Source organism: Lepidochelys olivacea (assembly GCF_965140295.1).
Source record: "Lepidochelys olivacea isolate rLepOli2 genome assembly, chromosome: 2".
NCBI lineage: Eukaryota > Metazoa > Chordata > Testudines > Cheloniidae > Lepidochelys > Lepidochelys olivacea.
In genome coordinates this window covers 2129968-2155726 of record NC_140412.1, presented here as the reverse complement: position 1 = coordinate 2155726, position 25759 = coordinate 2129968, and the positions used below count along the sequence as shown (strand labels likewise).

At 51.2% G+C, this 25759-nt stretch overlaps 1 protein-coding gene across 4 annotated transcripts in view; it reads right to left on the bottom strand.

Annotated features, from left to right (window-relative positions):
* MROH1 (maestro heat like repeat family member 1) overlaps nt 1–25759 on the bottom strand; it is a 110280-nt gene that overhangs the window by 65928 nt on the left and 18593 nt on the right. For all 4 annotated transcript variants that reach the window (XM_084620629.1, XM_084620627.1, XM_084620630.1 and 1 more), the window contains exons 4-13: nt 25586–25717; nt 23914–24076; nt 19894–19992; nt 14775–14926; nt 13891–14031; nt 12677–12769; nt 7439–7517; nt 5380–5493; nt 4197–4270; nt 3280–3399 (exon numbers count right to left, since the gene is read on the bottom strand). In XM_084620629.1, the coding sequence (XP_084476755.1) occupies nt 3280–3399; nt 4197–4270; nt 5380–5493; nt 7439–7517; nt 12677–12769; nt 13891–14031; nt 14775–14926; nt 19894–19992; nt 23914–24076; nt 25586–25717 (1167 nt within the window). The remainder of the gene's footprint in view (nt 1–3279; nt 3400–4196; nt 4271–5379; nt 5494–7438; nt 7518–12676; nt 12770–13890; nt 14032–14774; nt 14927–19893; nt 19993–23913; nt 24077–25585; nt 25718–25759) is intronic.

Genomic DNA, 25759 nt, shown 5'->3' with positions numbered 1-25759 from the left:
CTTTTCTTGAAGCTACTAGAAGACTCAGATTATGGCCCTCCAGGAAAGGGAGGTGAAAACAAACAAGGGGAACAGGTTAACCCTAAGGGGGTGGTGGGGGTGTGCACTGCTAAAATCTAAAGCTGTGTCTCCATTACCTGAGAATAAACATAAAGCTTGGTACAATAGAGAAACTATTGCAAACCTGGCCTCTTGTACAAGAGGGGAAACTGAGGTACACCACCTCATGAATGACCAGTGAGTGGGGTAATTTACTAGCCTGATTATATAACAAAATAGGACAGCCTGGAGGTAATTCTTCTGTTTTTCCTGCAATTAGCAAGAAGATTTGTAAAAGGAAGTGGTATTATTATTAAGCAATAATTTGTCCCCACTAGCGAATGGTGGAAATTGTTTCTTTTGTTTTTCCAGACACTCTACAAGCAAGCTGGCACCAGCAAAAGAATAACCCACAATACCATGGATCTATGTTTTGTGTTGTTTGTCTGTGGTGTTTGTCTCATTGCTAGCATTGTTGTGTTTCAATGAACAAAAAACCTAATGACATGGGTGGGGGATGGCTTCAAAAGGCTAACCTTGGTGGGGGTGGAGTGGGGGGAGGGGAAGAGGTGTATGGGAATGCAAAATGCTCAACTAGGAGGCCAGCACCTGTGTAATAGCTACTGAACAGCAGTTAAGGTGGTCCCCACAAGCCCTATGGGAATAATGAGAAGGGGAGGAGCTCACTGGGAATCAGTAGAGGGGTGTGTACAATAGTGTACAGCAAGAGAAGATATTTGGATGTGCCCCTCTCCTATGACTATGGAGGAGCAGGATCAGTGGCCTATGGCAAGGGGTAGACAATTGCGTGTACTGTGTATGAGGGGTTTTGGTGGGAATTACACCAGCCCATAACCAAACAACACCCATCTACATGCTGCTATCTGGACTTTGGTGCACAAATGGATCTGTGAATCTTATTGCTGTAAATAATCAAACCAGGGCATACGGCCTGATTCCATACCAAGTCGTTAAGCTGGTTTGGGCAATATCCCATTTCTCTGTGAACATTCAATGGACTTATGATATGGACAAAAGCATGCAACAAGCTGCCCCTGCAGGTTTTGCAACTGGACACAATAAGATCTTGACCCTGTCGAAGGAGGACAGACAGTGTTTTGGTGGTGGCCAGGATATTGGACCATACCTCAGTGGTCAGAACTCTCGGTGTTGCTGTAAATCATCATAGCAGCTGCTGTATTGTTAACAGTATTTGTATGTTATGTTGCATATGGAAATGATTAAGGGGGACACAACCCCCTAGAAAACAGCCACTAATTATAACCTATAAGTAATGTAGTAAGCCCTCCACACCCTACAGTGTACTAGACAACCCGGACCCAACCTTCTCAGGCCCACTGTAATGGGAAGTCTGGAACACTAATTGGAATAGGTGTGGTATGCCCGTGTGAGAGAAGGTGCAGGGCACTATATTACACAGGGGCAGTGGGACAAACTGAATATTGACACCTTCCACCTTGATGCCTGGCCCTATCAGGAAATGTCTTATTTCACCATATGTCTTATGCTTTTCCAGGGATACCTGGACAGGAGGATCCCAAAAGAAAAAGGGGATGAGAGTGTTAAGATATAGATATTCAGGCCACTGTGAATTTTGGGTGCCAGTCTTGACACCGTCGGCTTTCCCAGATGCAAGCACTCCCCATTCCAACCGATGCCTTGGGGCTGTAGGCAGCCAGCCTGGCACCACGTCTCAAGTGGACACTTGAGAATTTGGGCCCAGATGACTAGGCCCATGAAGCCCATGAGAGGCAGGCAAGGCCTAACCCTGGCCTTTTAGCTGGGTGCTCAAGCTTTCCCCCCCAGCTTTTGGCTAGAAGCTAAGGAGGGGATTATCAGTTGCCAAGACCCCCACCCCTGCTTCCCCTGCCAGTCTACCTCAGTTATTCCCTTTTCCTGTGGAAGCAGTTGGGGAGGAGCCTGGAGGAGCCATTGAGGAAGGAGGAAATTCCAGCAATTGCAAAGCAAGATGCTTCAGCCTGTGATCGAGGGACTGTGTGAGGGTGAAGACCGAAGAAACCAGAAAGGACTGGCAGGGACAGAGTTCATGGGGTACAAGAATAATGCACGCGTGGAGAACTGACAGATGGGAGGAGCGGGGGTGCAGTGGATTGCCCACCTTGGGACCACGTCTAGAAACGTGCCAGCTTCTCAGGCTCAACAGCCCCAAAGTAGGCAGTTCTGTGGTGCAAGCAGCAACAGAAACCCAGTTTCCAGACTCCCAGGCCTGCCTGCAGAACTCCACAGTCCAGTCTGCGGCCACTCTTCTCTTCAGCAGAGAGGAGAGGTCCCTGCCAGGCAAGGCCACCATCTTCATCCAACTGGGCTGGCCACACTTTGCTGGACTTGGATCTCCACAGCCCCACCTCCGCTCCCCAGGCAAGAGCGGCTGCCGTCTGCTCCATCTCATGCACCTTTGGTTTGGCCACTGAGCTCCTGGCCCAATCTCTTTGGCCATTCGTATCACCCCTGGGCAGGGGGGCCATAGACCTCCCACTTTTTGAAGTGTGGAGGCCAGCTGGGGAGCCCGGGCAGTGGTGGGAGCCGCATGGACCCAGAAAGGAGCCCCCGGCCCTGCCCCTACCCCCTGGGCTCTCCACCGCTCTTACCCGGACAGGTGGGTCCTCTGAGCTGCAGCCCGGCATGGTAAGAGCCATGCGGGAAGCTGTGGGAGCCACGGCGTGGACCCTCTACCTGTCCTGGGTGGGAGTCTGGGGGGTGGGGACACAGGCTGGGGGCTGCTGTCCTCAGCCCCACCCTCACCGTGGACAGGTAGAGGGTCCACCGCAGCTCCCCACAGTTGCCTGAGCAACTTTTACCATGGCCAGGCTGTGGCTGAGCCGGGTCAAGGAGAGCTGTGGGGAGTAGGTCCCTCTACCTGCCTTGCTCTGGCTTTGGGGAGGGAGGGGGAGAAGAGAGAAGGAGTGGAGACAGTGCCTGGGGAGGTGCCTGTGGCCCCCAACCCCACCACTTTTGGGAAGGCTCCAATGTCCTTGATGTGCTGGCTAGAATTAAAACCAAGATTTGCTCTCACATGGGCCCAAGAGACCACACAGGCCCCGCTGAGAGAGCCTACTACCGCCAGGCTAGACAAATGAACTTTACACCCAGGCCAGCAGCCTGAGGGTGCAGAGCCAGTCCTCACAGAGTCGCGTGCCCTGATCCAGAAGGACAAGGCAAGGGTAATCGTAAGAACTGGCTGTATAATGGCAGTTTTACCGTGTCAGGAGGAAGGGCGCACTGGTGGACGATGTACTCAATCATGACTTCCCCGCCTGCTTGTTCCAGATAGCCATGGTGAGCCATCGCGCTGATCACCTGGACCACGGCCCGTTTCACCTAGAGGAACAGAGGGTGAGCAGTGCACTCCACAGTGGCAGCCCCTCGAGCAAAGCAGAGGCCAGTATCCTCCTTGGCTGGAGCAGGCGGGAACGAGTAATCGTCCTTGACCTCCGCCCCAATCCCTGGCACCCATCTGTTCCAGGAAAGGCCTACACGAACACAACCCAGCTGCTGGCTATGCAGCCATGCACACCAGAGGGGATTCTTAAGCCATTTAAGAGCCTCCCAAGGCTGCACAAGTCACTGCTCTAGAGGCCAGGCATTTAGATTGAAAACCAAACTCTGGTGCTTTGCAAGCAGTACCACACCCTACAGAGCCAGATTAGCTACAGGAACTCTTCTCACACCCAGGGCTTGAGAGAGACGTGGCAGAGAGCTGCCCCCAGCCAGCTTGGGTCTAAACCAGACACCTCCCTTTGTTCCACTGACAAAGGGAAGGGGGACAGAGGACAAGGATCACAACAGCTGGTCATGAGAGAGGCTTATTGTAATTCTTAGTCTTAAAAGAGGAACCCACTGGAGAGGTCAGCATGGGAGTCATGAGTGCTCAGAGGAGGGAGCTGAAGGAGAGAGAGAAGGTGACCTCAGAGGACCCAGGGGGCATGTTCCAGGCATAGGGGCTAGTATGAGAAGAGGGGCAGAGCTACAGGGAGCCCCCAGGCGAGCTGGGCTCCTACAGCATGGGGCACCTGCAGAGTGCCACAGGGCCCTGAAGGGGAGCCAAGTCCCAGAAAAGCCTAATTCACCACATGACCAGCCGGGAGTTAAGGATAGACGGGGGAGTTTCCAGTTACCTTATTACTGTTGTCCTGCAGAGGAAGTTTCATAGAAGAAAGAATAAAGGACTTTTTAATCTCCATCTGAGAGGCTGGAAGAAAGAACAAAGGCTCAGCAACTCATCCCTGCCCAGACTGAAAGGACCACAGGGCCTGGCCCCAGAGAGCATCCAGCACTGACCACCCTCCCTGGCCAGATGTGTGCTTCTCTCCTTTCCCCTCTTGGAAGGGCCACTGAGTGGGAAAGATGCTTGTTTTCCACCTAACAAGCAACTGGATACAAAGCCACGCTGCAGTCTCCATGCAGGTTCTTCACACTGAGCAGGAGTGGAATTTAGAGGCCAAGAGGGTTGGGGCAGCATTGTGCCAGCAGAACGTCCAAGCTAACATTTAGCAACTCCACCCAGACTAGCCAACAGTTACACGCCTTGGCTTTGGGAAGGGAACAGTTCTATTCCAAGAGGCATGGATGAGGCCAGAGCAGGCTTGCCATCCGGCACCAGGAGAACATTCCCATGTGGTGGAAGTGGAGATCACCCATTAGTAAACGCAGCAATAAAGGGTTGAGTTGGCCTGAGGCATTTTGGCTACTAAGGGAAAGGCATTGTGTAGCGGATTACCCTAGGCCAGGTCTGCTCAGAGGAAGCATCTGGACTACTCACAAGCTGCCCATCTGCCTGGGGGCTCCCAGGCCTAAGGATCCCTGGCTCCCTCCACCCCCCCAGAAAGAGCGAGCATTATTTTCTCAGTGTTGTCTGCCCACAATGGGATGGGAGTAAGGAACAGAGCTTAAATCCCAAGCCACATCCTGCAGGGTGGCCTCAAGGTTCCTGCTTTGTGATGCTCTACAGCGGGTAACAGTGGTGTGCATACTAAATATCACAATTTTGGCATAAGGGCTTGTCTGGGGCACAAGGCCGTGAAGGGTGTTTGTCTAAGAGATGTGCTAGGAAGTTCTCTGGCCTGCACTATACAGAGAGCCGGACTAGATGATCACATGGTCTCCTCTTGCCCCAAAGGGACATGACCAAGAAGTCAGGGACTGTCTGCCAGAATGAGGTCAGTCCTCTGAAATCCCAGCCCCCAGGTCTAGCTACCCAAGCACATGGCCTAGCACCGAGCAGAAATTCCCACCTGGGTGCTAGCACCCTGCATGGATACGACAGGGCCGCTGGAGGGAGCTGATCCTTTTGGTACTTACAGGCACAGTTGATGATTTGCCTCATGATTATCAGTGTCCCCACACGTATTCTCTCATTGTGGTTCTCCAGCTTTGGGAGTAGGAAGCCAAGCAAGCGATCAGGAAATGTACAGGCTGCAGAAGAACAAGGCCACCATTATGGACACTCTTAGCTCAGGAGCAGCCAGCAGAAAGACCTCAGGCCAAACGCGGCCGGCAGTCACCTTAGTCTGACAGGCCTGCAGCCCAGAGACTACAGGTCCCAGGAAGCAATGCTGCCTCTCGGCATGAGCAAGGGGTATTCTCCTCAATTTGGTGCGCTGCATGCTGGGACAGGCCCCTCCGCAACTGAAGGCTGTGGCTTTGCAGTTTGTATTTCAAAAGTCATTAGTATACCCTCTATTTCTGCTATCTTGGCTCACATGGCCAATACTCCAGTGGAAGCTGTCTGCTGATCTGTGTGATGCCTCTGCAGTATTTTCAGCACGTCTCCCCCACTGGTTATGCATCTTAGCGACCTTTGCTGAACATTCAGCAGAGTTGTCCACAAGTGGACAAGCACATCCTCTTCTTCCCAAACCACCAAGCAAGCCGGTGGTTTAGAACCCAGGACCGTGCAGGAGGAGGTCAGGTTACACCTTCCAACACCTTGCATTTATCACGGATGCATTGGCTGATTTCAGGCTCAGTCCCAGGAGACCCAGCTGAAGCAAGGTGCACTGGCATAAGTCAAACTCATCATAAGAAAAGAAAGGAATCAGAACTACTCTAGACATCTCAGAACTAGTGTTGCTACTTTGCATAAAACCAGTTGGAAGTGCGGCTCAGCTGTCAGGCTTTCAAGCACAAGGGCTAAGGACAGAGGGAAGTCATCTGACAGTGACTAGGCAGACGTCTGGCAGGATCCTAATCAAACTACTGCTGCTTTAGTGGCAATTCCACAAGCTTCCCTTAAAGTATGAATCATTCTAAAGGGAAGCTTGCCAGAGCTGGGGGCTACAGGACTCAGTCCATAAAGGCTCCCACATACAGGAGGCAGGGCTACAAGCAGTGCTAGAAATCACACCAGGGCTCTGTTTTATGCAGGACTCTAGTAGCCAGAGACATAATTCAACTAGCTCAGTCCTTCCACAGAGCTTTCATCCAGAGGCTAGCAGACAACCTGTGCGCTACACATCAGAGTGGAGTTCTGCCCTGAGGGGCTCCCTGGAATCCTGCCACCTAGTCTGGCTGCTGCCATCTGCTGCTTTAAGCAAAAAGAGGGTAAAGCAAAAACCGTCAGGGTACATACAAAGCCAGTCTCTGTCCCCGTTATCCCTTCCAGCATACCCGGCTAAGCTAGAGGGCTAACTGGCATGTGCTGCGTTACTAGCCTCTATTTGTCTGAAGAGGCAGCAGAATCATCGGAAGTTACTCTGCTAAATGGCCCTCAGGAACGTGAGCAGTGAAACCAGATGCCTTCGGAGAGCGATGAATTCGCCACAGAGGTTGGAATCCTCAGCATCCCTGAGACATGCCACACCAGCAAACCTTCATACTCGAGCCAAGTCAGTCCAAGGCCAAGTTTTAAATGGCCAGATCTCAGCAAACCCCTCAGTTAAGCAAGTGGTGCCCTGTAATCTGCCTGCTTTTGGCACAGTCCCCACACGGGATGTGAGCAATTGCTTTCACCAAGCCTGAAGCCAGGGGGGACAGTCGAAACAAGAATCTGGTCAGTCTGTCTGTCCCATTTCCCCATCCCCCTCCCAGAACTGAAGTCTGCCAAACCCAACTGGACACCCAGACAAGGCGAGAAACTGGTTTTCTGCCTTCCCCCTGATGCAGCCAGATCTCAGGTGGAGCTCAAACCTTCCTGAACGTGCCAGGAGACTGGCTCAGAGGGGGTCAGGAAAACCCCTTTCCCACAAATGCTGAACACTGACCACGAGAGTTTGCGGTTATGATTGGCATTTCCACAGGGAGGCAGAGAATCTCTGCAGATTTCAAACCCACACACAATGCCATAGACAGGCAGGAGGTAAGTCACAGCAAGAGTCCACAGGGGACTCGGCCTTCACCCCTCAGCCCCCTGCACCCTTACCAAGGACAGTGAAGCATCGAAGGACCTCGTTGTGGTTCTTTAAACTCAGGGGGACAGAGGGCTCCACTGGGGCACAAATCTGTTGGGGGAAAAGAGTCAAATCAATGAGAGCTGGGCAGCACTTGGCATTAAGCCCCACACCAAACCCTTTCAGCTTGAGGTACATTCGCAGGCACCGAATCCACACTCGCAGCTGGACTCGGCCAATGGAAGAGCCCAGCATTTCACAGTCCTGGAATCCAGGCCATATGCTGCACGTGCTGCTCCCAGAGCACTTTAAACATTTGATCATTGCGAAGTAGCCTGGAGAAGCTGCGTGTACCTGCTAGCACAGACCTTCGCACTCTTCAGTCATTCAGTGCTAGCAGAGAGCGTAGGTTCCACAGACAAGGCTCATTCAACAAGCTGGGGGGGGTGGAAAGCGGTGTGCAGTGGCCTTGGCATATGGGATCAGGTAGCTTTTGGGTTTGGTTTGGAGCTGTACACATTTCCATTTCATGTGCAGTTTAACATGATCAGAGCACAATCTATTTCCTTTGCAAGTCATTGCAGACTCCCTTCTTTTAAATACTAAAAATCGCTCTCTGCAGACTGCTCTAATATGCAGTTTATCTGGGGACCCCCTCCCCATCTGCTCCCTCTCCAGCTTGCAGACAGGACATATTTCTTACTGGCATCCAAAGCAAGCTGCTCATTGTCTGTACTTATGCCAGAAAGTTCCTGGCTGTTCAGGTCTTTTTGGCTAATGCTACTGCATAACTGTATTGGTTAAAATCAGTGACTCCACTCTCCACTTCTGATCCTGAGAACAAGCTCTTATGAGCAGCCATGCTGAGTCAGACCAATGGTCTATCTAAACCAGTATCCGGTCTTCCAGCAGTGGCTGGTGCCAGGTGCCCCAGAGGGAATGAACAGAGCAGGTAATCAAGTGATCCCTCCCCTGTCGTCCACTTCCAGCTTCTGGCAAACAGAGGCTGGACACTCAGACCACGTGTTACACCCCTACCCATCCTGGCTAATAGCCACTGATAGAACTAGATAAGTTCCTGGAGGACAGGTCCTTTTTTTAAACCCAGTTATAGTTTTGGCCTTCACACAACACACAGTCAAGCTGTGGAAGTCATTACTGGGGATATTGTGAAGAAATATTTATTTTGTTTTAGACCTGCTGTCTATTAATTTCATTGGGTGACCCCTAGTTCTTGTGTTATGAGAAGGAGTAAATACTTCCTTACTCACTATAGACCTCGATCATATCCCCCCTTGCTTGTCTCTTTTCCAAGCTGAAAAGTCCCAGTCTTATTAATCTCTTCATACAGCAGCTGTTCCATACCCTAATCATTTGTTGCCCTTCTCTGTCTCTTTTCCAATAGATCTTTTTTGAGATGGGGCGACCACATTGGCATGCAGTATTCAAGCTGTTGGCGTACCATGGATTTAGAGAGAGGCAATAGGATATTTTCAGTCAGGTTCTCTAGCCCTTTCCTGAGGATTTTTAACATTGTTTGTTTTTTGGCTGCTGCTGCACAGTGAGGGGATGTTTTCAGAGAACTCTCCACAATGACTCAGATCTCTTTCCTGAGTCACAGCAGCTAATTCAGACCCCATCATTGTATATGTACAGGTGTATCTAGAGTACTATTTCATTAGCACACAGTCTGCACAGGGTTGGCAGCCATTACCTTATGGTCTTATTTTGTCTTTGTGTAAAACACAAACTTTTTAAACAGTTCTCACCACCTTCAGTTCTTCTGCCATAGCCACAGGCCTGCTGGCTGACTAAGGCACTTACAAAGACCAGTTTTACCAGACATGCTAGCGCAGCTAGCATTAGACGTGTGCGTTTATCAGTGTGACGGGCTCTCCTATCAGAAACTCCAGCCGGGAGAGTGGGAAGCCAGGAGCCTGGGCAAAGCAGTAGTGGAGGAAGGGCACTGAAGAGCACACGTCAATGCCTTGCATATTGCCCATCCCCCAGCCATGTGGAGCCCAGGGCTCCCGATCTTTCGGGCCCCAAAGGGGAAAAAAAAATTAAATATTAGCTTAAAAATATATTAACGTGATTTAAAAGGGTGCCACCCTATAGACGGAGGCCATCTGATCAAGGGGGATCAACTCCCTCCCCCATGTTCGGTTTGGCATATGGAGTCAGCAGCCACAGGCTGGCCCAACCGAGCCCAGGCCAGGCTGAAGAGGAATGTGGGGTTATCCCTCAGCTCCTGTAGATTCAGGCACCCATAGCCAGAAGTGGGCTGGGGAGCAGGTCGTCCCAGCAGTGCCTAATCTTTAAAAGTGGGCCTTCCCCAGGTGTTGTACCACAAACAAATCACAAGTCAGCCCCTGGACATCCTGGGGGGCCACACAGGAAGGCTGAGTGCACCCCCTCTGACAACTGAGCAGAAGCAGCTCTAGGGATTCACTGAAGTTTCTGCTTTTGACCCAGTGACCAGGCCTGGAGTTAGAGTAAGTCTGTGCAAGCGGCTGGATTCAAACCGAGAATCGCAGTTCTTTTCCAGGCGAGCCGGCCTCCTTCACAAAGCTGAGCCGTACATGTACTTCCCAGCACTACAACGGCATTACCCCATTGGAGACCAGCGGTTCTGTCAATCCACTCAACAGCACCAGAGTGGTTTGCTCGAGTAGAAAAGCAATTCAAACAAAGGGCTGTCTGCACTTTGCGCATGGTTATTCCTGCAGAGCCCCCTCCATTAGGGCAGCACGAACACTCCTCCAGCTGGTTCGGAGAATCACTGGACCCAGACTTCTCTAGAGCACCTGGCTCCGCTCCACAGCCATCGCTTGTCCTTCAGGACTTTGGTAGCACCTCCCACCCGGCTCATTTCAAGCAGTTCTCTCCAGGCCACATCATTTAGCTCTCGGGCCGAGTCTCCAGAGAGAGTGAAAGAGGGTCTGTGCTTTTAGAAAGGACCATGACACGTGGGGACAGCGTCAGACAGAACTCTTCCAGTCCAAGCACCAGACAGGGTGACCAAGTGCAGCCCAGGACCATTTACTTAGTGCCAACGTCCAGACAGGACGTCCCTGCCTCAGGGGCAGAGTCTCGGAGCTAGACGCTGAAGGAGGGATGCACAGCAATGGAAGAGGGTTTAGTGCTTTTTCCCCTAAAGTTATAAACACTTGGTGCCATGAGCAACCTCGGCGTTAACAGAGTACCTGCTCATAGGGCCAGGTTGTTAGCACAGATCAGGGCCTGCTCCTAGCACCAGATTCAAGAGAAGGCTTGGCTGCATGCTGAGGCATGCGCAGTCCATGGGCTAACACTCCCCGTGGGAGAGCTGGACACTGATCGACTCTAGGTTATGCAGCCCGAGTGCAGCAGAAGCAGCCCAAGAGCACCCTCTCCAGCTAGGGCAGGGGTGGGCACACTTTTTGGCCTGGGGGCCACATCTGGGTGGGGAAATTGTATGGAGAGACATGAATGTAGGGCTGGGGCCTGGGTGCAGGAGTGTGGGGTGTGACGGGGAGCGGGGGGGCTCAAGAGTGAGCTCAGGGCAGGGGGGTTAGGGTGCAGGCTCCAGCCCAGCACCACTTACCTGGAGTGGCTCTGGGGTGGCAGTGGTGCGCAGCAGGGCTAAGGCAGGCTCCCTGCCTGCCCTGGCCCCGCACCACTCCCGGCAGTGGTCAGCATGTCCGGCAGTGGCTCCTGAGGGTGGGGTGGGGCAGGCTGCTCTCGCCTGTGGGTAACGCCCCAGAAGCTCCCATTGGCTGTGCTTCCCCCTTCCTGGGGAATGAGAACTGAGTGGGGGCGGTGCCTGCAGGCGAGGGCAGCGCAGGGAGCCCTCTGCCTCCCCCTGCATGACGTGGTGCCGGCCGGTTCCGGGAGCAGTGGGGGGCCAGGGCAGGCAGGTAGCCGGTCTTAACCCCGTGGTGCCATGAGGCTTTCAATCTGGCCTATGGGATTGCCAGCCCCAACGGGCTGGATCCAGCCTATGGGCCACAGTTTGCCCTCCCCTGTGCTAAGAGCTTGGAGGGCAGGGAGCATTTGGAGAGATTAGATACTCGAGGGCATTAAAAAGCTCATTTAGGAGCCTACAATAGAAAACTGGTTGTTGGTGGGAAAGCACTTGGACTCTTCAACCAAGTCCATGAGAGCTGTCCAAGAGGTGGGCAATCTGGACATCCCAGGCAATTCAAACCTACCCCGAGGTGCATCCAACAAGGAACACTCCCAGCCAGTTACAGACCTCCACCACGGGCAGCTAGCCACCTCCCACCTTTCCGACCTCAAAACAAATGCACCACTTCCCCACCTTCCAAGGTCTGGCAACCCACCCAGAAAGATCCCAAAGACACCACACACACAAGATGGAGCCAACAGTCCTGCCCTACCAGGATGAAGGTGAAACCTCAGTTTCTCAGTAGCATATACAGGAACCATGGACAACTGGTGCTTAACAGTTACAGGATTAATCTAAAGGTTGATGCCAGAACACCACTGTAGGGTTTCCATGTGAATAAGATGCTCCATGATATGTCCATCTAGCTCCCTGGATTGTTAGCAGTACTAGATGTTGCTTGCTCCTAGTTTTCAACCTTTCAAGGGTTTTTTTTTCCCCTCCACATTTGTTTGAGAATTCTGCCTTTACTGCTTCACTGAGAGGGGTGTGACCCTTGTTCAAGACAGCTGGAGCAGAAGAGCAAACAGCTTCTGATCCTGCTAGCAAGGGACTGGCTTCTCCTCTCCCCTGCCAGGGTCAGGCCATCTGAGAAGGAGCTCTCTGCTAGCAGGAGCACCTCAGGGCAGCTAGGAGGCACCAAGCCAACTCTCTCTCTCTAGCAGAGAGACATGCTCTATGTTCCTCAGCAGCTCACCCTTACCTGTGCTGGTAGCTGCAGCTGCTCCTTCCAAATACATCCCGCCCCTTCTGGGACATGCACAGGCTGGCCAACCTGACCCCTGCCCTCAAAACAGAAATATGGTCTCCACTTAGAGACATTTCTCCTTCCTCATTCCAAACTGGAGACTGGGGCTTTCTAGACTGGGAAGTTCCCTCTGCAAGATGGGGAAGAGTTTAGGGTATGAGGCCCCTAACACACCCAGTTCTCGGCTTGACACAGGTGGCTGTAATGCTTGGATGGGAACTCCAGCGCCAGGCTCTGGATACCGTGTGCCATTTCCTGAGACCCCTTTCAGGAAGTTCTTATGAATGTCGGGTCTCACCAGCACCCAGCCCCAGAATAGGCCTCCCAGCCCTGCTGACCCATCTCGATCCTTACCTGGGGATGCAGGTTGCTCAGAAGGGCATCAAGCTGCGCGTCCAGAGTGCGGCTGCCAACGTTGACAGAAGCCTCAAGAATCTGGCACAAGCTCTGCTCAGAAAGAGACATTGCAATGCTGTGATTAGCACTAGGAAAAGGAATGGCCACTCCACTGGAAATGGAAGGGCAAAGACTTGGTGATCAGGAAGCAGAAAGACTCCGTGACAGGGATCCGAACATAGGAGACGCTATCCCAGTGCACACTAAGCTAAGGGGACGGGGCTGTAAAACAGTCACCTCCAAGTGGGAGCATAATCCAGCTGCTGTGGGTAAAGCACTGAGGTGGTTTCTGGAACGCACCCATCTCCCGCCATTCTCCTGCTGCAGCCAGCCACAGAGCAGCACCTCCGCATACTAGCTGCTGCAGCCAGCCATGTAGGTCAGCAGACTTCCAACCCAGCCATTATTTCTCTGCTAACAGCACTCTGTCTTAGGGGGCTCTACTGGAAGGCCTCCCCTTACAGGCAGTGGGAGCCAAGAAGCAGAGCAAGAGGAATCCAAGACAGAAGGAAATACAGTGGTCCCAGCAACGGAGTAGGGCATGGGGTGGAGGGAGTGGTAGAGAGATCAGCCTGACAGGTCATCTGGAGGGGACTCCCAGCCCACCAGAGAGGTTGCTATACTCTGGCTCAGTAGCAGTAAGTTTGCCCCTCCCCAACAAAGAGGCACATGGCAGAACTAGCCTGGTCCCTGCCAATGGCAGGTTCAGCCTTTGCGGAAGAGGTATCAGAACCTGCCAATGCCACACTGGCCAGCCTCAGTGGTGCCATCCCTGGTGTGATTCCAGCCAAGCCAGAGTGTTTAGAGAAGGCAGGATTTGTCACCGTGCCGCACCGCATGGGTCTGGGCACATGACCCGGCCTGTGGTATGAAGAGGAGCCTTCGAATGCTCCTTTGCTGCCAAAGCCTGGATCTCAGTCTGACTGCGCCGGGCAGGCGAGAAGACCGAGCAGGGAAAGAAGCGACAGGACTGTGGATCTGCGAGGGGCACCCGGCTTGTACAGAGCATGTGCACACACATGGGGAGCCTATCTTACAGGCAGTCTGTGCTCCTGTCCCACCCACCCTCACTGGGAGCACCCTATTCAATGCTCCATGGATTACAGGTAGCCGTGGGGACACACAAGAGGGTGCCCCTCTGTCTCACGGGAGCAGTGCGCGGAGCAGTTTACCTTGGTCACATAGAAAGCCTCTGTATGCTTCTTGTAGAGTGCGAGAATTCCCGGGACCAATTTCGGGAGCTGCTCCTCGAGCTTTTCGCTGGGCAGCAGGTGACTCATGGGCCCAAGAGCCTTCACGACAGCGAGTCTCAGCTGCAGGGACAGAAGCCACTGGCAAGAGTCACAGGCTTCCCAGCCAGCCCTAGCCCTGTAGGCTGGGTCACACTGCTAGACTGGCTCCAATACTGCCCCCCACAGCAACACGATGGTCAGAGGGGGTTGGTTTGTGCCCCTCTGGCGCCAGGAGGAGGTCTCAGGCTAACCACCACACAGCCCGAGCCTGCTCCAAGGACCCACTGAAAGGTACAGTGGCAGTGTAAGTTTGCCCACAGTGCTCCATCAACCCAAGGGCAAGGGGCGCTGGGTCTCACTATGCATTCAAAGGAGCCATTGGCATCAGGTGCTGAGAGAGAGGGTGGATGGCATAGCCAGGCCACCTTCCGTCACTCCCAAATCCAGATAGGTGGAGCACGCCCAGTTTCTTCATGGATAGGATTTGGAAGTTTCCCCCTCTCCCTTAGACTCAGCTGACACACTGATGGTAGCAAGGGGTACACGCACAAGACTCTCCCACTCCAAGCTGCATAACTTCGGGACGGAGTGACAACTACAGCTGTCCCAGAGGGCAAACACTAGCATGGCATTAGAGAGCAAGACAGGTGCTTCTTCAGCCACCAGACTAGAGTCTTTAGGGTGGGATGGTGGAGAAAGGCAGACTCCCCTGCATGAGCAGTAGGAGGCCCAGTCCAATAGTGGAGATTTAGGGGGAAGGTAGAAACCCACTGCCACACCCAAGCCTCACAAGCTAATAGCACTAGCAAATGGCACAGCCGCACCTTGGCCTCCCGGCTCTGCAGCCAGATGTTGAAGAGCACATCATAGGCACTGAAGATCTCATTGGAGAAGGTGTCTTTCCTTACAGTGGGGTCAGGCGCTTTATCCAAGTTTGCCAGGTATTCCTGGATGCTCTCACTGAAATGCTGCAGAGCTACAAGACACAGGTTTACTTACATTTAGATGCTACACACCCAGGGTTAAAGTTAACAGTAGGCTTTTGACTGAGGTCTGAGATGCTGCTGTTTGAGCAACATCCAGCATCCTGGTGCTGGAACAATCCCACTTTAACACCACAGACCTCCAGCACTGAAGGTGCAGCCCGCAGGAGAGGTCTGCGGCTGTCACAGGTTGACAAGATCCTTTTACTGGCCTACTCCTGTGCTCGAAGGCCTGTATTTAAGCCCTTTAGTCCCCATTTTGGTGCAACGGCTCCTGACAACAGCCATTTAGAGGTCGAAGCGGGGCCGATGTCTCGACTTAGTCCATTTGGAAAGCAAAGAGACCACCTGGTGTTCAGGCTCAGTGCAGAACCCAACCCAGAGGGGTCCCCTGGAGGGTGGATCCTCCTCATCTTTGTATCAGGCTTTGACTAATCAATAGGTCTGACCAGTAGGTGTCTGGTAAAGTTTCCTAATCAAATACACAAGGGGTGGGCAGGAAGCATTGTGCAGAGAAGAGAGGCGAGAACACACACAAGGCAGGTGATGGCGTGGGAGAAGCACACCTGGGTTTAGGATGGGAAGGAGAACAGGGGAAAGACAGGAAGGAAAAGAGGGGTTTTGTTTTTAAACATTAAAATTAACCATGCTAGCCAGACTGACTGGCTACTACAGTAGCCGTGGCCCCCAACCTCCTCCTTCCTTTGAGATGCAGTGACCAGGCTGGTACAGGTTCTCACCCAGCTGATTTGTTTACTCCTTGGGCCAGCCATGTAGTTTTCTCAAGTCCCACCTTGCTATTGTCAGGAAAAATCAGGACTTTTCAGGTAAGCCCAGAGAAGGGCCTAGACCCTTCATGTGGGATTTCCAGGAGCGCGTCTCCAGCGTGGGATGCAGGGCTACCCTTCCCACACCTCACTTTGGGTGCCCGTATTTAGTGTCCCCTCCAGCTTCCCCTGGGCCCTGCAGCAGAGGACACTTCTGCCAAATGGGAGCCATTCAGGCATTTTAATCAGTGCCAGTGTGAAGAGTTTGGTGAATTTTGAGGGCTTGCACTTGTTGCCTTCATATCCTTTTACGCACCCAAAACCAACACGAACATCCCAAATTCATCATTTGAGTTAAAGGAAGAACATGCTTCCCACCCTGGGGCACGCTGCTGCCAGAGTCCCTGTAACACAGCTGAGGCCCTGGCACGCTGAAGCCCAGGAAGATTGATCTGCAGGTACCTGGAAGTTTCCTTTCTTACAGAACTAAGGTCCACAGAGCCAGCTTGCCCTGGCACACAGGGTATGTCTACACTGCCCACTCGGCGCAGACCGACTGATTTGAGCCCAACCCCCCTTCCATCCACTCACAAGTCTGTCCGACTCAGGTCGGCAGGCGCACAGGACCAGAGTCCTGGGACCCTGCTGGGGAGAGGGTCAGAGCCAGAGTCTCACTGTGACCCTGGGCCAAGCCCTGTCACACTGCAGCTCGAGCCACAGACCAAGTCCGAAGGGCTGCACAATGCAGCACGGATGCAGAAGCACGGCTGGGAGACCCTGGTCCAACAAGCATAAGCCCAGGGTTACAACGCAGTGCGGACGCTCAAGTGCGGGCTTGGAAACGTCAAGTCCACAAGCCAGAGACCCGGGTTTTCAGTGCAGTGCTGCCACACCCAGAGGAGAGATGGAAACGGACGTGCAAAGACAAGGTCTGGTTCACTAGGGAAGTGATAGCCGTTTCTCCATGGCAGAGACTGGGCGAGCTTTTTCTGGGATTCAGGAAAAGGGAATATGAAGGATCCTGGCTGTGGAAGGGGTCTCAGCTGGAGGGACCTCGTAAGGATAGGGCATTCGTGGGCTGCCAGGTCTTGTTCCACCCCGAGCTGCATGCAGGGGTCTGCAGCCACTGTAACAGCTCCGTGGGCTTTAGCAGGTTGAAGATAGGAAGATGCATCTACAGCTGCTCGGGCTCTGTTCCCTGCGGCCTCCTTCCCATCACTACTCACTAGGCAATTGGCAGGGAGGCGACCCACAACCAGTTACCCCTGGACATTAGCAATCCCAAATCTCTTCACATTAGTCACCTGACCTTTGGTTCCCAGTTGTTTAGCTTTTAGCTCCATTGCTAGGCATCAGCCCCCCAGCGTGCTGGGCCTTCCAGCCCTGACCCGGGGCAAAGCCCTCTCTCCCATGCTGCCCCTCTCCACAAATATCTAAAACGCTACCTTGCCCTTGATGGCTACAAAAACCGTGACAAGGGTTAGGCCTCTGGTGCACAGAGGCTTCTGCAATGCCATGCTGGCCAGTACGGTCTCCTTGGATCCAGGCCGAGATGGGAGTACCTCTGGTGTTTTACACTGCCACTGTATGCTCTTTGGGACAAGGGCCATTTCTCTTCTGTTTGTACAGCACCTAGCACCCTGGAGTCCTCAAGCCCTGATGAAGGTGCTATGGTAGAGTACACACCATGAATCATGTAATTCCACTAAGTCAATGGGGCAAGCACAGGCTTCAAGTCAAGCACGTTCCTAAGTGCTTTGCTGGACCATGCGAGAGCCCGCAGCCCTTGGGAGACCTCAGCACCTTGTGTATGACAAAGGCTGTGTTCTCTGAGGAATGAGCACAGGACTGGGGATCAAGAATGCCCAAGGGGTGCTCCATGCCTTGATACCAACTCGCTGACCTTTGCCCAGTCACTGCCCCTGGGTGCTGCAGCTTCCCTGAGGAAACAGGGGGAGACTGAATGACCTTTTGCAAAGAGGGGGAGCGTTGATGATTTGCAAGACGCTGAAGATATTTAGCACTTAGTGCTAAATGGCAGCACTAGACGAGAGAGCTTCATTATATTGGAAAGACAAGTCACCTGCATTATAACCAACTTCCTCCTGGTGGACTCAGTGGTGACTAGCCAGGAACTGCGACCTTGCAATTCTATCAACAGCACTGACTCAAGCACCAAATCGCTGGCTGAGTGAGGCACAAGAGGGATATTTAAAGGAGCTTCACTCACAGCTTCAAATATTTTTCCTCCTCACAGCAGCTTTACCCTAACTCCTTGGGAAACCTGCAAGGATGCATGAACGCTGTTTGGCAATTTCCATTATGCTTCAAACTGTTCAGTGCATCAGCATTCACTTTCAAGGAGCCCACTGGACTGCGTTAGTCAGCACCGGAGAGAGATTTTGATTACTGCATTCTAGCAAACTCAGAGTCTCTCCATATCACTGTGTTATTCCAGCAACAAGAGCTAGTTTCCAAGACTAGCTGTGCTGCAGAGCGGGGTCACAGAAATCTCCCCCCTGCAGCCTGAGGGCCATTCAAAGGTTCTGCCTGAATCCATTTGTTCCCAATGCAGAGCTGCCCCAGCACTGAGGCCCCTGCGCTCACACATCAGTGAGTGGGGATGCTGCGGTGGCCAAAGAGGCTGCTCGCCCAGCAGAGTTGAGAGCAAAGCTGCTGCATCTGGCAAAGCCTTTGAGAATAGATCAGTGCTCGCACAGACCTGCCCTTCTCTTTTCAGCTGGCTGATGAAGGAAGCCACAAGTTTGAAGCATCCTCTACTGGGATATTTGAGACTACAGTTTCACCTCCAGGTTCCTGTGATGACTACAGGACTCTGTCTTGGGCCGTAAGACAGTAACACAAAAGCCCAGAAAAGCCTAACGGGGCAGGTGGTTACAAAGCAACTGAACAAAGATGCAGACGTAACCCACCAGCCAGACACACCAAGAACCACATCAAACTTGACCCAATGTGCAAGATTGCCAACAGAACGCAGGCCCAAAGCCTGCTCTCAGCTCTGTGGGCAGCTCCAGCTGGCGTCAAAAGGAAGACCCAGCATCGGCGTCAGCTACAGCCGACAAGCACGAAAAGCTCAGCTCATCTGTTGGCCAGACCCAGACGCTCTGACCCCCACACCCTACCCCAGCTGTAGGCTCATGTTTTCCACTCTGGCCCCCCCACTTCACATGAAGTGTCACTGAGCGGAGGCTGTTGGCGAACTCCCAGGGATGTTCAATTCTATACATCTTCAGTAAATTTCACTGAGGCAAAAACCTCACTGAAAGCCAAGAACACTTGGTCTCCTGCCTCTGAGAGCAGTTTTGAGACCAGTGAGCTCACAGTACAAGCCCCCCCACTCCAGAAAACAGTTAATAAAGCTCTTTGGGGCAGGACTCAAGTTTTCTGAAGTACTTTGCCCATTTTAGGTGCAGAGATAATCGGCAGAAAGGAAGAGCCGGGAAATCCTGGCCCAGTGATTACTTTGTTCAGAACTGTGACTAGGTAAAGGCATAAGTTTAGTTCACCTCCTTGAGGGATGGGGAGAAAGAGGAGGGTTCCTAGGCCTGTTGGAAGTAGATTTGGGGGAGAAAATGCAGCAATGGTGCTGCCATAATTTTGAGACTAGGACTGATCCGTCAAGCTTTCATTCAAGTTCTCCCACCTCAGTTGGCAAAAGGGGACATTCCTCACCCCCTACAAAGAGCCATTTTAGTCCTGTGCGGCTTGCCCCCCCAAAATTCGTCACCCCTCCACCACTCACATCCTTGCCCAACACGTCTCCACGCTGCCCTCAGCTAGGAGAGAGTTCAGACTCCTTGTCCACTGCCCTCAGTCCACCAACTGCAACACAGAGACCACATCCCGAACCAAAGATCCCACTGCTTCCTCCTCACCCATTCTATAGGGCACTGAGCAGGCAAGAGGGCGGAATGGACCTGGGTTAGATTCAAGCCAGTGCCCTAGAAATGAAAGGCTCAGTATCCTACCCCTGAGACAGCCATCTCCCAAAGCCAAGTCATTTAAAATACTGCAGTTCTGCTCTGAAACAACCTTCCCGGCCTTCGGGCCGAGTCTTTCCTTCATAGGATGAAGTAAGTTCCTTTATAGTGAAAGCTAAGGGAGATACAGCTCCCAAAAACAACCCTTCAGAAGCCAACACAGCCTCAGTAAAAAGGAACAAGCCACCTTACCATAGCAAAACACAGACTTCATGTGGTCCTGTTTAGCCATTCCCAACATTGGCAGCATGGTCCCAAGGATGGAATTTAAGAAAGGCACCATCCCAAACACTGCAAGGGAAGAAGAGAGAAAGATATAGTGGAGCAAGGTGAGTTGAGGCCGGGATCCTGTGGAAGAAGGATATGTAAACATGTAGTTGGAGACTGCCTAAGAACGCATATGTGGAGCTGATCAAATGAAGATTGAGCAAGCAACTCGCTTTGGCATCTAACATTGGAGCCCCCGACTCTGCAGCCTTGACAATCTAATGGGGTTTGCATGCTTGTTCTGAAGCACAAAAAGGGCAATTTGGTGATAAAAAGGAAGCTGCTGATTTCAAGAGCTCAGGTACAGAGCCTACAACCCCAAAGTTATAAATGGAGTTTCAGCAGCTAGCAGCCCCTCAAGTGCCTGGAGTTGTATCAGTTTAGACTGCCCCCAAGATGCAGGCTTCTGACCAGTCAAGAGCCACTTACTGCCAGACATTTCATTAGCCAGCAGATCAATTTGGAAAACAGCAGATAGGCAGGGGCTTTGGAATCTGTGTAGCCCAACAGCAGGCTTGGTTTTAGTGAGGCTTTCAACACAGTCCTATGGGACATGCCCATAAAAAATTAGGGAACTGGGTTGAGATTAGATTACTAGAATGGTGGATCTCAACCTTCCCAGACCACTGTGCCCCTTTCAGGAGGCTGATTTGTCTTGCCTACCCCAAGTTCCTGCAGAATCAAACATACAAAAGTGTCACAACACACTAGCACTGAACAATGGCGGACTCTCTCCTTTTTACCACTAATTATAAAATAAAATCAACTGGAATACAAATATCGCACTTACATTTCAGTGTATAGTCTATAGAGCAGTATAAACAAGACATTGTCTACGAAATTTGAGTTTGTCTTGACTTTGCCTAGTTTTACAACAGGCTACATAAAAAGCACTAGCGAACATCTAGATGAGTTGATGTATCCCCTGGGAGACCTCTGCATACCCCCAGATCCATTGTACCAGAAGATAAGAACATAACTGCCATACCTGGTCAGACCAATGGTCCATCTAGCCCAGTATCCTGTCTTCTGACAGCGGCCAATGCCAGGTGCCCAGAACAGAACAGGGAATCAAGTGATCCATCCCATCGCCCATTCCCAGCTTCTGGCAAACAGAGGCTAGGGACACTTCAGTGAAATAATCTCAGTGCTTCTATCAGTGGGGTGGGGGCAGTGTGACCAGCCATGCCAAAAAGTGCAGAGGTTCTTCAGTGTAAGTTCATGTTCTTTGCAAACTCTTCAGTTTGCACCTTGATTAAATGGTTCTGACAAACTATCCCTGCCCATCCTGGCTAATAGCCATTGATGGACCTATCCTCCAGGAACTTATCTAGTTTTTTTTTTTTTAACCCTGTTAGTCTTGGTCTTCACAACATCCTTTGGCAAGGAGTTCCACAGGTTAACTGTGTGTTGTGTGGAAAAAAAATACTTCAGGGAGGTTTAAAACCAAAGAAAAGGAAGTATTTTTTTCTACACAATGCATAGTCAACCTGTGGATCTCCTTGCCAGAGGATATTGTGAAGGCCAAGACTAACAGGGTTCAAAAAAAGAACTAGATAAGTTCCTGGAGGATAGGTCCATCAATGGTTATTAGTCAAGATGGGCAAGATGTGTGAACAATTGGTTCAAAGCTCAAGCTCAAAGAGTAGTTATCAGTGGCTCACTGTCAGACTAGGAGGGCATATCTAACGGGTCCCGAACAGACCCTGTGGGACCAGTACTCCTCAATATTTCCGTTAATGACTTGGATAATGGAGTGGAGAGTACACTTATAAAGTTTTTGAATTATACAAGCTGGGGGGGTTGCAAGCACTTTGGAGAACAGGATTAGAATTAGAGAGGATCTTGGCAAATTAGAGAACTGGTCTGAAATCAACAAGATTAAATTCAATAAAGACAAGTGCAAAGTACTACATTTAGGAAGGTGGGGGGGAATCAAATGCATAGCTATAAAATAGGGAATAACTGTGGCTAGGTGGTAACACTGCTGAAAAGGGAAACATGGGGGTTATAGTGGATCACAAACTAGGAGTCAAGCCTTTCTTGCCATTGCATCACATGAATATTCTGGGATGTATTAACAGGAGCATCTATGTAAGATAAGAGGTCACTGTCCCACTCTACTCAGTACTGGGGAGGTCTCAGCTGCAGGACTGTGTCCAGTTCTGGGCCCCACACCTTAGGAAAGATGTGGGCAAACTGGAAAATCCAGAGGGAGCAACAAAAATGATAAAAGGTTTAGAAAACCTGACCTAGGAGGAAAGGTTTAAAAACTTGATAAGTTTAGTGTTGGGAAAAGAATACTTATCCAGTGCCCCCTCAGCTGTATGTGCTGAGGGCTGTTCTAAAAAGAAGACAGAACAACTGTTCTCCATGTCCACTGGTGGTGGGAAGTAGTATTGGGCTTAATCTACAGTAAGGGCGATTCAGGTTAGAAAGCTTTTAATATCTAACTCTAGGGGGAGTTAAGCTCTAGACTAGTCTAAGGAAGGTTGTGGGATCCCCATTGCTGGAGGTTAAGAACAGGCTGGACAAACACCTGTCAGGATGGTCTCTGTTTACTTGGTCCTGTCTCAGTGCAGGGGACTGGACTAGACGACCTCTCAAGATCCCTTCCAGCCCCACATTTCTGAGTCTAGGTCTGCCCTCTCCACTAGTGATGCCCTGCCCTAGAGATATGGTTTCTAGCTGATCACCAGGTAGCCTGTAAGGAATGGCTGGAGACAGCAGCACAATACTAATAGACACTGCTCGACTTTCATGACTACTTTGCCCACAAGCAGTGACAGGTCGTAAGAGCGCACATCATGATTTAGTGTCACTTGTGAATTCCACACATTAACCTGGATTTGCACGATATGGATGCTGAGTGTGGAAGGTGGCTACCTGCTACTCAGTGAAAGCTCAGTGCTCAGAGCACTAGACAGAGGCCCAAAAAGGGGGTTGGAGAGACTCCCAGAGGCAGAAAAGGGTCATCCAATTCTTCGGTTTCAGAAGAGGAGCAGCTGTGCCTGACCACCGGAATTAGAGACCGCGTACAGGGCACTTCCAAGTACTTGCATAGTCTCACTGGTGCCTTGTGTGGCCGTACATCCTCTTGGGCAAGTAAACCTCCAGGATACAGAGGGGGAAACTGAAGGCAAAGCGGTTACGTGTCCTGCCCAGGGTCACAGCAGGTCAGTGGCAGAATCAGAAGTAGAACCCAGATCGGACTCCCAGGCTCTCGCTCCAGCCACACTGAGCTAGTGACTTCACTTCCGTGCTCCAGCAAGAACTGGAGAATCCCTAACTTTCAAGGACACTCTGGACCACACCCCGAACTGCTGCAAGGCAGACCCACAAAAAGCTGGTGCAATGTCTGCCTCCAGCTCCACTCAGTCGGAATCCTCGTGCAGCAGCCTCAACTTCTCAAAATGGGGCTGTCTGGCCTTTAATTTACCAAGGGCCTGGCTTTCAGCCACCATGGACTAAAACAAACAGCCAGGCAGGACAAGTTCTGGAAAGCACCACCACCACGGGCTCCAGGCATGGTCTCCTCAGCCCATCTGGAGGCAGGAGAGGCACGGTAAGCTACTGTATAGCAAACAAGTAAATATTCCCCCCTTCGGATTAGAGGGTTGAACCTGCAGTGCCTCTTCCTAGCACAGACTTTCCAAACCCTCTGGCTGTACAAAACCCAGTTTTGAGTGAAATCCAGTGTGGTAGTTTTTTTTTTTTTAAAATAGGAAGTATGCCAACTGCATTAAACTTCTTTGCAGAAGTTCACCACACCATGGAGGTGGCATAGTTTATCCTGGGACTATACCAGCTGAACTGCTCTCAGAACAACTCTTCCCACAAACAAGCGGTATCTCCACATTTACCCCCAGCCCATGGAATCACCTGCATCTCCAGTCGTCCTCTTCCTAACAAAAAGGTTAGCTGCAGATAGGGCAGATAACCTACCGTTTGACACAGAGAGGTTTGCAAAAGTCTGCATGATGAAATAATGAGGCAGGATCCCTGGCTGAAATTTGGTCAGCACCTCCTCCATCACTTTGTTGATAAAACGCCTCCCCGCAGCAACCAGGACATTGCTTGCTGCTTGCTGCCAGTCATAAATGATTTCCTACATCAAACAGAACAAGACCACATTCAACAAACAGTTACAGATCACCCCTGCAAGATGTTCTCCGCACAATAGTTCCTATTATCAAAGGAGAGCATATGCACTTTCCCATGCTGCCTGGTCAACTCAAAGTTTGCAGGACAGACCACATATACAGAAAAATGGCAGATTTGGGGGCAGGAGGGCACTGGAAAAAAAAGTCAGTCCCCAGGCAGAATGCATGCCTACCTGGGCATTTACATGACACCCCCTGGAATAGCAGCTGCCTGTCATGCTCATTACAGTGTGCATACAAACAATTAACAAGCCAATTAAGATTTACACACACAAAACTAAACATCTACCCAGATATGCAAGTCTGTGCAAGACTAGAAGACCGACAATCCCAGGCTTTTCCTGAGCACCTAGAGCCCCTTCTGCCACTCAGCTGTGGTCACTTAAGCAAGGCTAAAGGGATGCCAAAGGAGAGAGACAGGCCCACCACATCCAGAAGGGGAGTGGCAGCAACTGACGTGACGCAGGGAGGAGAGAGGGGAAAGAACGAGGAACGGGTCAGAACCCTTGCAGCTCCTAACTCCAGATCAGAAATGGATACGGTAAGGAGACAATATAGGAGGAGAAATGGTGGGAAGCATCATGGAATGAGTCAGACAGATAAAAAATACAGTAACTCCTCGCTTAATGTTGTAGTTCTGATCTTGAAAAATGCTACTGTAAGCGAAACGATGTTAAGCGAATCCAATTTCCCCATAAAAATTAAATGTAAAGGGGGGGGTTAGGTTCCAGGAAAAAAATTTTTGACAGACAAAAGATTTTTTTTTATATATATATATATATATATTATATACACACACACACACACACACAAAGTTTTAAACAAACAATTTAATCCTGTACACTGCAATGATTGTGAAGCCTGGTTGAGGTGGTGGAGTCAGAGCGTGGAAGAGGGTGGGATATTTCCCAGGGAATGCCCTACTGCTGAATGATGAACTAGCACTCTGCTGAGCCCTCAAGGGTTGTGGTTAATGTAGCCTCACATGTTACAAGGCAGCCTGAATGGAGGGAGGGAATGGGCTTGTCAGCACTCGTTCTCCACTTGTAAGTTAACTCTCTTCGCGTGCCAGTATATTTATGCTTGTATCGGCAATTTTCACTCCATGCACCTGAAGTGGTTTTTTTACCCACGAAAGCTTATGCCCAAATAAATCTGTTAGTCTTTAAGGTGCCACCGGACTCCTCGTTGTTTTAGGGAACTTAGGGGAGCGGGGAGCTGATGGGGGGCTGCCGGTCCACCCTGGTTCCAAGCCCCCACCAGCTAGCTCCAAAGGGCTGCTCTTTCTGCCAGCAGTGGACAAAGCAGGCAGCTGCCAAACAATGTTATAAGGGAGCATTGTGCAACTTTAAACGAGCATGTTCCATTGCTAATCAGTTACAGAACAAGTTAACCGGGACGACGTTAAGTGAGGAGTTACTGTAACAGAACTACCTACAGCTTCCAGCTCATACCTTTGACTTGGTCATTTCATTGGATGCCAGAAAGATAACGATTTTGGCCGTGCTTTTGTCCAGATAAGCAATGTTATTCTTCACGACCGCTTCCATTGCCTTCAGGATTATTGTACGGTGGGGATAAGCCATCTGAGGAAAACAGAGCCACACACGAGTCCCAACGCTAAACAC